Source organism: Nuphar pumila, chromosome 15, assembly GCF_984573655.1.
Source record: "Nuphar pumila chromosome 15, dmNupPumi1.hap1.1, whole genome shotgun sequence".
NCBI classification, from domain to species: Eukaryota; Viridiplantae; Streptophyta; class Magnoliopsida; order Nymphaeales; family Nymphaeaceae; genus Nuphar; species Nuphar pumila.
In genome coordinates this window covers 14149842-14162740 of record NC_143263.1, presented here as the reverse complement: position 1 = coordinate 14162740, position 12899 = coordinate 14149842, and the positions used below count along the sequence as shown (strand labels likewise).

The following is a 12899-nucleotide window of genomic DNA, read 5'->3' as shown; positions in this document are numbered from 1 at the left end:
CAGCTTCCTTATTATGTTGTGCTACACATCCTTACTTTTTGCATGACCATGCAACTGCTCCACCTTCTAAAATAAACACATAACTAGAGGTAGATTTTGTTTCATCTCTATCACCAATAAAATCTACATTTGAATAACCCACAAGCTTTAGCCTATCAGCTTGATAGCATAATATGAGTTCTTTCATTCCCTTTAGATACCAAAATATTCTTTTCATTGCTTTCCAATGAGGAAATCTATGATTGCTCTGATATCTACTTACTATTCTGTCTGCAAAGCTTAAATTAGGCCTAATGCATAACATACCATACATTAGACTTACAATTGCATGTGCATAAGGAACATTTAATCTCTCTTGTTCATCTTTTAGACAACCATTTTTTTCTAAATCTTAAGCCTTTAATTATAGGAGTTGACTTTGCCTTGGTACTCTTCATTTTAATTTTTCTTAGAATGTGGTCAAGATATTTTTCTTGACTTAGGCATAATAATCTTGATTTTCTATTTTTCTAGATTTAAATTCCTAATATATATGATGCTTCACCTATGTTTTTTTATCTCAAATCGAGAATGCAACCAAAACTTGGTTTTATTTATCATTTTTATATCATTTTCTACAGTTAATATATCATCAACATAGAGGGACAAAATACAAAACTTACTTTCACTTTTCTTAACATATATACAATGGTCTAAATTATTTGCTTCATAGCCTTATGAAAAAACAAATATCACTGCGTACATGATTGTTTAAGTCTATACAAGGATTTATTCAACTTGTATATTTTACCTTATTGACCTTCAATTTCAAAGTATTTTAGTTGTTGCATATATATTCTTTTTAATTCACCATTTCAAAAAGTTATTTTTATATTTATTTGATATAAGTCAAGATCAAAATAAGCCACCAATGTCAATATCATATAAATTGAAGCCAATTTAAAGGGATAAGTTTTTTCATAATCTATTCTCTTACATTGAGAATAACCGTTTGCAACCAATTTTTCCTTAAACTTATCAATAGTTCCATCATCCTTAAGTTTCTTTTTGACAACTCACTTGCTATGAATTGTCGTGCAACCATTATGTAATATAGTTAGTTCTCAAACTCTATTTCTCTTTATAGAGTTTAACTCATCTTTCATTGCCCCTATCTAATATTTAGATTTATTTGAGGCAATAATATTATAAAAACTTAAAATATCAAGAGTTTTATTCAAGTCCATGGAATAACATAACTCTTTACTCAAGAATAAATAATAATCATTTAAATAAGATAAAAAAGATCTTAATTTTTTTGACAAATTATAGGCTATAGAGACTGCTCATCATTTATAACTGGATCATGATGCTCGTACTCTTGAGTTGGTACCCCTAAATAATTTAAAATATGAATAGAGACATCATCTTCTTCAAAATTAAAGAGTTTGTACCCTTGAATAATTTAAAATATAAAGAGGGACATCATCTTCTTCAAAATCAAAGCTACATTCTTTATTTTTCAAGAATTCAACTTCTCTACTTTCTATAAACCCTTTCTTAGGATTATATAGTCTATAACCCTTTGATCCCTTTGGATACCCCATAAAAATGCACTTGATAGTTTTATTATCTAACTTGTTCCTTAGGGGGTGTTTGATCACGTGTACCATGTATCGCGCGGGACACTGCAACCGCGATCAAATGTTTAAAGAGAACAACCTGCATGTTTTCGCGTGTCTGTGGAACAATGACCCTCCTGTTATGTTGAGAACATGATGGGGGAATACGACTTAAAAAAAGTAGGGCATAAGGGGGTTTCTAACCCGACCCTCTCTCTCTCTCCCCCGTCCCTCTCTCTTTCTCTTTCTCTTGTGCAACTATCAGGTAGGAGGCCAATGTTGAAGTCAATGGCAAGGCGAAAGGCCCTTGCTCTCTCCCTACTTCTTCATTCCTCTATCGCTTCCCCTTCTTTGTTCCTCTCTCTCTCTCTCTTATGCAACGGCCAAGAAGGAGGCTGTTGTTGAGGCCAACGGTGAGGCGAAAGGCCCTTTCTCTCTCTCTCTCTCTCGCTTCTCCTTATTCCTTCTTCTCTCTCTTCTCCCTTCTTCATTCTTATTCTTCTTCTCTAATTATGTTTTTTTTCTTTGATTAGTTTTTTTTTTCATTGATTAGGGTTTTTTTTCTTTGATTTTCATTTATTAGGGTTTTTTTATTTAGGTTTTTTTCTTTGTTTTTCAATGATTAGGTTTTTTTTTGTTTTCATTTAGGTTTTTTATCTTTGATTTACATTAATTAGGGGTTTTTATTTTCATTGATTAGGGATTTAAATCAAATATCTTTAATTAGGACTTTTATCATTTAATTTTTTTAGGGTTGTCTTTTGATTTGATTAAGGCTTTTTTTCTTTGATTTTCTTTGATTAGGGATTTGAATCATATATCTTTAATTAGGATTTTAGATATGTAATTTGATTAAGGTTTTTTATTTGATTTTCTTTGACTAGGGTTTTGAATGAAATTATTTTAATTATGGTTTCTTATACTTAATTTGATTAGGGCTTTTCTTGTATTTGATTAGGGTTGTTTTTCTTTGATCTAATTTCATTAGGGTTTAAATTAGGGCATTTTATATTTAATTTTATGGTTTATTTATATTTTTTATTATATGGTTTATTTTTCTTGTAGTTTAAGATTTTTTTGTTTACTTGTAGTTTATTTATGATTTATTTTTTTGTATTTTAGGGCTTTATGATTTATTTATGTTTTTGTATTTGTATATAAAAATTTGAATTCTTATTTTTCTCAAATTATCCAAAATTTAAATAGTTTTTTGCATACATGGATCTCGTTTAAGATCCATATTTGAGGCTAGAATCCATAATTTTTGATAAACTTTCATAATTAGATACAATATGACACTGATTAAAGCATTTATATATAAAAAAATATCAATTCTTATTTTTTCTCAAGTTACCCAAATTTTATACATTTTTAAAAATTTTAGATCCAATTTAAGATCTATATTTGAAACAAAAATCTATAATAAATATGTTTAAACACTCATATAGTTAGGCAAATCGAGTCGTAAGATCCAAAATGAAGTTATTTGACCCATTATCCATATGTGTTCAAATTGTCTGCATAACTAAAAATCAAACGATGGACCCAAGGAACACAAATTCTTGTCTAGTCAAAACAAATGTTGGACGTAGTATAATTGTTACAAAATAGACAAAACATGTGTTATGTCTTTATGTTCTATTGTTTCGTCATTTGACTACGAATTAACAGAGGTACTGATGACCCTTACTTTTATATATAACTAAGATCTAGCTTCCTGCTAGTTCACAACTCATAGGGTGTAAGCTCTATAGTCTTAGATGGTACCCTATTAAAAATGTACATGACAATGCTAATATATTTTTCTTAGAATTTATTGAGAAGGTTTGCATGTGCCAACATAGATCTAGTCGTATCCATTGGGGTCTTATTCATTCTCTCAGCTACACCATTTTGTTATGGTGTATAAGGTATGATTGTATGAGATATTATCTTATTAGCATAACAGTAAGACCTAAACTCATCAAAGTTATATTCACCACCTCTATTATATCTCATTATTTAGATATTTCTTCCTAACAACACTTTGTGATTACCTGGTTTTAGCTCCTTCAATTTCACAGGTCCTTTTGTTTTGACAACATGTCGCGTCACACCTAAGTCAATATATCATAAGGAGGTTTTCATCATTAATCAATGACTCAAACATTGTGCAGATTATTTCGTTCCTTTTAGTGGTTTGCTTTCATAGAATCTCTCTTTTTGACTAATTTGGGCAATCTCTCTTGAAGTGCCATGGTTTTTCACACATGTTCTTTTTGGTGTAACCTGTGGATTTTAATTATGCACTTGATGTACTTTGAAAGTCTTTGACTTTCTGGTCTTCTTGAAAGTTGAGCCCTTAGGTGGATACCCCTGAGATAATTTACAATCGACAGCTTTCACATGCTAAGAGACACTCTCTTGGAGGTTCTCTTTGCCAGTGGCACCTGATGATTCTGGTGACACACAAAGTATATATATATATATATATATATATATATATATATATATATATATATATATATATATATATATATTGTTTGCTACAATCAATTGTAAGATGTACATGATTTTTATTATAAACTAGCTTTTGAATGGCCAACATCCAACCTATGTACAGATTTTTCCAAAGATGCAAAAATCGATGGCTATGAATGCATCCATTTTTTCATACTTAAAAAGTACCTTTAGGATCCATGGGTTGATTCCTACTAAATTGTCTATATTGAGAGAGTGCACCAGGTCAGAGGCACCTATGAGGGTAATCCGTGCTAGGTTGTTTTGCTAAGGTTCATCCACAAGATAAGATGAACAACCTCCCAAACACTATAATCATGTTGCTTGTATCCTAAATGGGCCCCACAAAAATTTTCAGGGCCACTGACGCTCTAGATGAAGGGCATATAGAATGGATGGCTGAAAATAAACCTAACTTGTATTTGGGAGGCCCTTCATCTTATGGATGAACAGTAGCAAAGGGATCGCTGATAGATTACCATCAAAGGTGCCTCTAACCTGAATCACTCTTATATTTAACATATCTATAAGGTTAAATTGTGTCAAAACCATAATTTTAGGAAAAAAAATGTATATGAGAAGCTATGCATGAAGTGAAAGTGAGAAAGAAAACGTGTTGAAAAGTAGTATAAAGTGAGAAGCAGAATACAGTGTGAAGTGATTAAAACGTAGAAAGCAATACCAAGCATGAGTGAAAGCAAAAAAGAAATGAAAACAATTACAAAAAAATATAGAATCAATGCAAGCTTGTTATAAAAAAATAATATTTTTTATTATAAAAGACGTAAAAATTAAGGAAAAATATAAAAAAAGGAAGAGAGAAAGGTTATGCTCTGTTTGAAAACCCGTATTAGAGGGAGTTGCAAGGAGTCAGGAGAAGTACAGCTACTGAATTAGAAGGAAAATGGACTTCAAAGGAGCTGTGGTCTTCTTTTGTTTGAAAGCATAAACAACTTTTTCAATGATTCAGATTTTCAACTACTCCTGATACCTTACCATGTTTGGGAACCAGTAGCATGGTATTTGAGTAGCAAAGAATGTAGAAAAAAATTATATAGTATTTAACTGCATCATTGACATTTAAATTTTTTGACAAACAATTAATATTTCTGATAGGAAGATTAAAAAAACTGATAAAGAAAACATTTCTTGAAAATTATCAAAGCAAGGTGTTATGTGTGTGTATGATGTTTTAGAAGGAATTAAATAAAATTTAGAAAAATCACATAATCTTCCTGGAGCAGCCCAAGTTCCTACAACATCGTGTCTTCTATGATCAACAATAACTACCCTAGGTGGCACCATAGTGACAAACGTTTTAAACGGCAATTTCTCATTTTTCCAAAAATTCATGAGAAATTGAAATTTTTTCATAAATCTCATGTTTTTTTTCGGCAAAATCTCGACAATAAAAAAATAAATTAAAAAATCTAAAATTTATTTTTATAAGAAAATATTAATAAAAAATATTTAAAAATAAAAATACACATTTTTTTTCACGATAAATATCCGTTTAAAACGTAAATATCGCATTTAAATCACGGTATGTATGTTTTTTTCATAAATCTCACGAGATTTTGAAAATCTCGCAAGAAATTGCCGTTTTAAACTTTCAGGCAATTCCTCGCGAGATTTTCATAATTCTCGCGATATTTGTCACTATGGGTGGCACATCACAAACCAGATCACCACTCACAACCTACAAGCAGAGGAGAAAAAATATTAGCAAAATTTACAGGCCTAATGATATATGGTGGGGTTTTCATACATGCACAAGCTACGGGAATCCTAATGAATCCTAATAAGTCACACCTTCACATGAATGGTATTCTAAAAAAGAAGAACATATTGGACAAATGATGTAGTCTTAAACGGCTCCCAAGATGCTTTTGATATAGCTCTCAATAGAATAAAGGAAAGCCAAATGGAACCATAAACATCAGGTGCTTTTCATAAAACCATTTTCAAGAGGAAAATTTGGAAAAGCGTAGGATCAAGGATCATCACAATTCAGGAGGGAGTTTTTTTTTTCTCCTTTTCACATATTCCATTGGACGTCACAAGTTACAAGTGAGGGAAAAAATTAAATATAGCTCCAGCATACCAAAAAAACCATCAAAAGATGACAAAATACTAATGAATATATTAACAATGGAGAGAGATATTATTGGAATATATCTTTACTGTTTGCTTCTAAAAAAAACATATGCAGCGTTTGGGAGAGTCGAAATATATAACCAACGAGGTATGAGTCATAGTAAATAGAGCATTTACTGTGGTAAATGCTGTCTCTTCTTCAAAATATCGGATTTTTTGGGGACTCACGGGAATCCCGGTGAATCCAGTAATCACAAATACCTCCTCTTTTTAAGGGGAGTTCATCTGTATAATTTGGAGCTGGAGTCGGCTGATTGGCACCCTAAAATCTCGCCTCCCTCCAACTCTTTCTCCCAAACGGCAGCCAAATCTGGTTCTTGAACGCTGCATCATATAATAGTTTCCCATTACATCTCAAATCCTCTGATAACGTGCTCCCAAAAAGAGCTTTAAGGAAGCGAGAGGGGATTAATTTGGGAAACAAGGGAGAAGCCAACTTCCCACTAATGGAAAACTAGTTTCTCATATTTTAAAAGTGGGGTTTCTAAAGCTTTTCTTTAAAAAAAAAGTGGAAAACTTGTCCTGTGAAATGGGCTTTCCCACGTAGCAAAAAACTTTAGAGTAACTATGGTCGAAACCACTTGCCTCAAAAGATTCCAACTAGAATTGTTTGTACAATCGACTGTAGCAAATATATAAGCTTTAGGATTATAAGCAGGGCATGATAACGGTCTTCGTCATCGGAGCCATGAATTCATTGGTTCCGCCATCCCCTCTAGGAGTTCAATCCTGGCGTCCAAAACCTTCTGCTGCTGCTCTTTCCACCCCCAAAACTTATCCCAATTTTGAGAAAAGCAATCTAAAGCTTTTGCGCCACGCCCAAGAGACCAACATCAGGTTCGGATTTGAAGCATTAAAAGACCAAATTATAAAACTGAGCAACAAAGGTCGCCTAAAGGAGGCCTTCCATGTCTTCAATTCCATGACCCATCATGATCTGGTTATCTACTCCGTCTTATTGAAGTCATGCATTCGTCTTAGAGACTTCAAGCGAGGTAAATTCCTGCATACCCACCTTCTCCAGTCCAACATCGATTGCGATAACGTCTTACTGAACACTCTGATCAGTTTCTACTCTAAATTTGGAGATTGGGAGATGGCGTATGAGATTTTTGAGAAGATGGGTGCTAAAGATTTGGTCTCATGGAGTGCAGTGATATCTTGTTTTGCTCATAATGGTCAAGACCATAGAGCAAGCGCCACATTTAAGAATATGGTGGAGTTTGGTTTCCACCCCAACGAGTTCTGCTATGCTGGTGTCATTAGAGCATGTTGGGATGTTGAGAATTTTGAATTTGGATTGGTGGTGTTCGGATTGACTATAAAAACTGGGTTCAATTACAATTTGTGTGTTGGGTGTAGCCTGATTGATATGCTTGTGAAGGGAGGTAATGACTTGAGCAGCGCACTCCGATTGTTTGATGATATGCCTGAACGGAATGGCGTTGCTTGGACGCTAATGATCACTCGCTGCGCTCAATTTGGGTTTCAAATGGAAGCTATTGACTTGTTCTTGGACATGGAATTTGATGGATTCGAACCAGATCAGTTTGCTTTTACAAGTGTTGTTTCAGCTTGTGCAGGGCTGGAATCCTTGAAACTTGGCCATCAAGTGCATTCCCGAATTATGAAAGCTGGTTTAGCAACAGATGTTTGTGTTGGCTGCAGTTTGATAGACATGTATGCAAAATGTTCAGTGGGTGGATCGATGGAGGATTCGAGGAAGGTCTTTGATAGAATGACCAAACACAATGTGATGTCATGGACTGCAATTATCTCAGGATACGTGCAAAGTGCAAGGGAGGACGCAGAGGCAATTAAGCTCTTTTGCAGGATGAAACATGGAGATGTTCAACCAAATGAGTATACATATTCTAGCGTCCTAAAGGCCTGTGCGAATTGTTCTGATCTGGAAGCAGGTGAACAGATCTATGCACTTGTTGTCAAGGCTGGTCTTGCATCATTTGATGCTGTAGGTAATGCTTTTGTAAGCATGTATGCTCGATGTGGAAAGATGGAGAAGGCACAGCAAGCTTTTGATTTTATACTTGAGAAGAACTTGATTTCCTATAATGTAATGGTTGATGGTTACGTTAAGAGCCAAAGAACAGATGAAGCTTTGGAGCTTGTTCAAGAAATTGAAAACATGGGGATTGAGGTAAGCAATTTCACATTCTCTAGTCTGCTGAGTGCAGCAGCAAGCATAGGTGCCATGGGAAATGGTCAACAGCTCCATTGTCGGCTTTTAAAATCTGGATTAGGTTCTGATCCATGTATTGGAAATTCTCTAATTTCAATGTACTCAAGGTGTGGAAACATCGAGGATGCACTCAAAGTGTTCAGTAGGATGCCTGTTAGGAATTTAATTTCATGGACATCAATCATCACAGGTCTCGCTAAGCATGGATATGCAATAAAAACACTCGAACTATTTCACGAAATGATAAAGTTGGCCATCAGACCAAACGAAGTGACATTCATAGGTGTACTTTCTGCTTGTGGTCATGTGGGGTTGGTTGATGAAGGATGGAAATACTTCAATTCAATGTCATCTCTTCATGGAATTCTCCCAAGAATGGAGCACTATGCTTGCATGGTTGACCTTCTTGGTCGATCTGGATGTCTTGAAGAAGCCCTAAATTTCATTAACTCGATGCCTTTTGAAGCTGATGCTTTGGTTTGGAGAACACTGCTTAGTGCTTGCAGAACTCATGGCAATATGGAGATAGGAAGAACTGCAGCAAAACGAATCTTAGAATTAGAACCAGATGATCCAGCAGCATATGTTCTACTTTCAAATTTGTATGCTGCATCTGGCTTATGGAAAGCTGTTTCTTATATAAGAAAAGACATGAAGGAGAAACAATTGAGGAAAGAAGCAGGGTGCAGCTGGATAGAAATACATAACAAGGTGCATAGGTTCTATGTTGGAGACACTTCTCATCCACAAACAAAAGAAATCTACTCAAAGTTGGATCAGCTAGTTTCTAAAATTAAAGAAATGGGGTATACACCAGATACAAATTTTGTTCTTCATGATGTGGAAGAAGAACTAAAGGAGCAGTATTTACTTCAACACAGTGAGAAGTTAGCCATTGCTTTTGGTATTTTAAATACATCTCCAGGTAGGCCTATTCGGATATTCAAGAATCTACGTGTGTGTGGAGACTGCCATACTGTAATGAAGTTCATTTCAGTGGCCACCAGTCGGGAGATCATTGTTAGAGATAGCAACCGTTTCCATCATGTTAAGGATGGAGAGTGTTCGTGTAGCGATTACTGGTGATTAGTGACCAAAGTCATGAGCAACCTGGCTTTGTTTGCTTGACATGACCAGTCTAAACACTAAATTGAACTGGCGACACTAAATGGTGCATAAAAAAAAAGCGAGAAATCAGTTATGGGCTGTGTGATGGGAGGATGTTGATTGCCAGTGACTGAATAACTTTGCTGGATGCAGGCAGAAAAATGTGATTAATCCTCAGTGACTACTTTTCATATGGTGACGCTTAAGACAGCCAGACTATGAACTGTATATCGCACTGCTTGGTGTTGCATAACATGTTGCTGATTGGTATTTGAATGTTCAACATTCCAATTCAGGATGTAAGTAGCCGATCCTGACTCTATAGTCCTAGTTTGCGCAAAAGGAAAAACTATCTGTTACAATATGCTTGCATGCACATATTTATCTAGGCAAATGGGATAATTTTTTTATTTATCATATGTATTTTGTTTACATGGTTGCAAATGCACAAATACAATGTGTTGATGGACTGCATGTGCAGACCTTGCAATGTAGCGAAGGTGGCGACAGACTCGGGCAGCATGCAGTAAGCTTTCAAAGTCCATGCATTCCTATGTGATTTGTCTCAGTTATGGTAGTAATTGACTCGATTTGTGTCCGAGTCATAATTATATTTATCCAGAATGGCTATATTTATCCAATGTAAACTATCCATAAATGGTTTAGTTGCTTCACAGCATTCTAAAGATATGACTCCTTATCATGATCTTCTTGGATCCATCACCTTTGATCATGATATGCATTTTAGAGATCATTATAGACTTTGATGAACACTAAGTTCCAACTCAGAAGAAAATGACTTTTGATGAGATTCTCCGCAAGTGGAGTTTGCTCATGCACAGAGCGAGAGTCTTGGATCTGGTTACGTCAAGTTAAGGACTCCAATGGACAGACTTAAAAGCAGTAGTGAGCAAAAACCTTCTGCCTATCATGACAGGAAGTCATCATTGGCAAAAGCTGTGGGAATCAATCCTGGTTCCTTCCGATGCAAGAGTTTTACTCACCCATCTTCATTCTCATCACCAGGGAGTCAGTGCATCTTCATTTGCATCTGCTCAGAAATCAAACCCCTTCTCAGACGGACCTATCAACATAAAGTTCTAGGCATCATACTTTACTATTCCTTTAAGGGATCAAAAGACAGATTATGACTTTTTGCTTCAAACACAAGTAATTGGAGATACACCAGAAACTTTGATGAAGAGCTTGAAATAACAAACATTGTACTTGCCACTTTAAAACCGCTGGCTTAGTACTTACTCTGGACAGGACTTTCTTTATAACCCAAGAGAAAAAAAAACACAGGGGGAAGCAGTTAGGTTGAATGAATAACATGGTGAATGCATGATATAATCCACACAAATTAACCCTTTGAATAAAACCAATGTTGTCAGTATGGCTGCTTATCGGCTGAAGGCAGAAAATCAATATGCTTCACCCCTGAATTAGTTAATTTTAAAAAATGTAAAAAATACTTAAAAGTATTTTTAATATTATTTTAATAGATTTAACACGTCACATTCTGATTGACACATAATATTTTTTAATTATATTTTGGATGATTCAGAACAATTCACTTTAGTATCGGTATGGGCCGATTCACCTGAATGGTTGGCCAAACGATACAGGGCCGATACCGATACTGAACTTTGAGTAATTTGTTATAGAGTTTAGTTGGTGATAATGTCAAAACTTGGGATCTTGTCTTACCATAAGCTGACTTCACCTATAATAATTTTTTGAACCATCAGGGACTTGACTCCAACATCAGCGTAGATGAACGTTCAAGGTTCTCAAGAAATTATGTAAATAATGCATAGTTGACTGAGTTGCTTACTGATTGGCAAATGTTGCTGATCTTAAATGTGTTTGATCCATATGCATACCATGAACTTTCGTCTAAATTTTCTTCGCCCATATGAGAATGATGCAAAGGCAGGTCTAGAATGTTACGGATCTTATTTTTTTTATGCAAGATTGCTATTAGGATCAAAATAATCAAGGATATTCAAAATTTCAAAGATTAGTCTGTTATAGACCCAAGGCCAACCAAATATATCCCAACTGTGTAAAGCTCAAATAAACATACTAAAGGACAACAGAATCACACATCCATCTTATCACCTTAGAACCTAATATTGATTGGAGTCCAAACAGGTTAACGTAACTGATTGGTATGCAGTCTCAAACACCAATTTGTGATTAAAGTTAGTAAGTGTAATGCTAAAAATTATTATTATTATTATTATTATTATTTTGGCTAGGCCAAGAGAAAAACCCTCACATCATCATTCGCACATGGCAGGCCTCTGATTGTGTTTTAACATCAAAACTGCGACTTTAAGAACGACCTCGTAGTTTGCATCATTTTGTCTCCAATGAATTCAAGTATAAGAACAGCAGGTTGCACATCAACCATCATCTGTGTGTGTCATTTGTCTGAAGCCACCTGGGGCTGACCGTAATCTCCGTTTGCATGGTAGGACTTATGTAGGAATAGCTGGGTGTTAATCAGATCTGATCTAGCTTTCGTTGTCAGGTCTAACCCAGCAGATAGGCTTCCTCAATCATGTGCAATCAGAAGGTTGTTCCCATGGCAGACTGAGTCAGTGGAGGAATGACAAAGTGCTGACAGAAAGAATCCAATTCCTTCCAAATTAATTGAAATTTCCTCCAAATAATTTTCATCAATTTCTCCCAAATACCTCCTCCAAACAAGCCAAAACTTGTGTAAACCTTTCTCTCTCTCTCTCTCTCACACACACACAAGACAATAAATTGACACTGAAGATTGCAAACCATCTAACAAATAACAGACCGTAAATGTATATAGAATTGTAAAGAGTCTTTCACACAATCAAGTCTACAAACAACTTACAAAACATACATTCACCCAATATGGTAAACCAAAATAGCATACAAAATGCTCCACAGCACAAACATAAGAATAGTGCATAAATGCACTTGAATCTGAATATGTAAGAGGTAAAACCCTCTACCTTTGTATATTAATTACAATGGGCAGCATGCCCTTATTTATAGAGAGGTTACATGAGAGGAGCTATTAAAATAGCTGTTGGGATAGCTGTTGGGCTACTCCCAACAGCTCTAATTAGAGCCGTTGGGAGTAGCCCAACAGCTCTATTCAAACAGTCAACATTTTGACTGTTTGACAGAACCTGACAAAAAGGCTGTTGGCTGTTTTGACAGTCCAACAGCTCTAGTCAATTATGACTGTTTGACAAAAAGACAAAAAATAAGAAAGAAATAAAATTACAAAAATAAATAAATAAAAAAGTATTACAAGAATATTAGTATATACTTTAAATATATAG

General features: G+C 34.9%; 1 protein-coding gene across 1 annotated transcript; it reads left to right on the top strand.

The window, feature by feature from the left end:
* The first annotated feature begins 6918 nt into the window (after positions 1 to 6918).
* Positions 6919 to 10228, top strand: EMB2261 (Tetratricopeptide repeat (TPR)-like superfamily protein). Its single transcript, XM_089990398.1, has 2 exons — positions 6919 to 9863; positions 10046 to 10228. Exon 1 carries the CDS (start codon positions 6919 to 6921, stop codon positions 9541 to 9543), a length of 2625 nt encoding a protein of 874 aa, XP_089846524.1. The 3' UTR covers positions 9544 to 9863; positions 10046 to 10228.
* Positions 10229 to 12899: the final 2671 nt, after the last annotated feature.

Coding starts and splice junctions, on each gene's coding strand:
- EMB2261 (XM_089990398.1), top strand. CDS start 6,919: ATGATAACGGTCTTCGTCATCGGAGCCATGAATTCATTGGTTCCGCCA.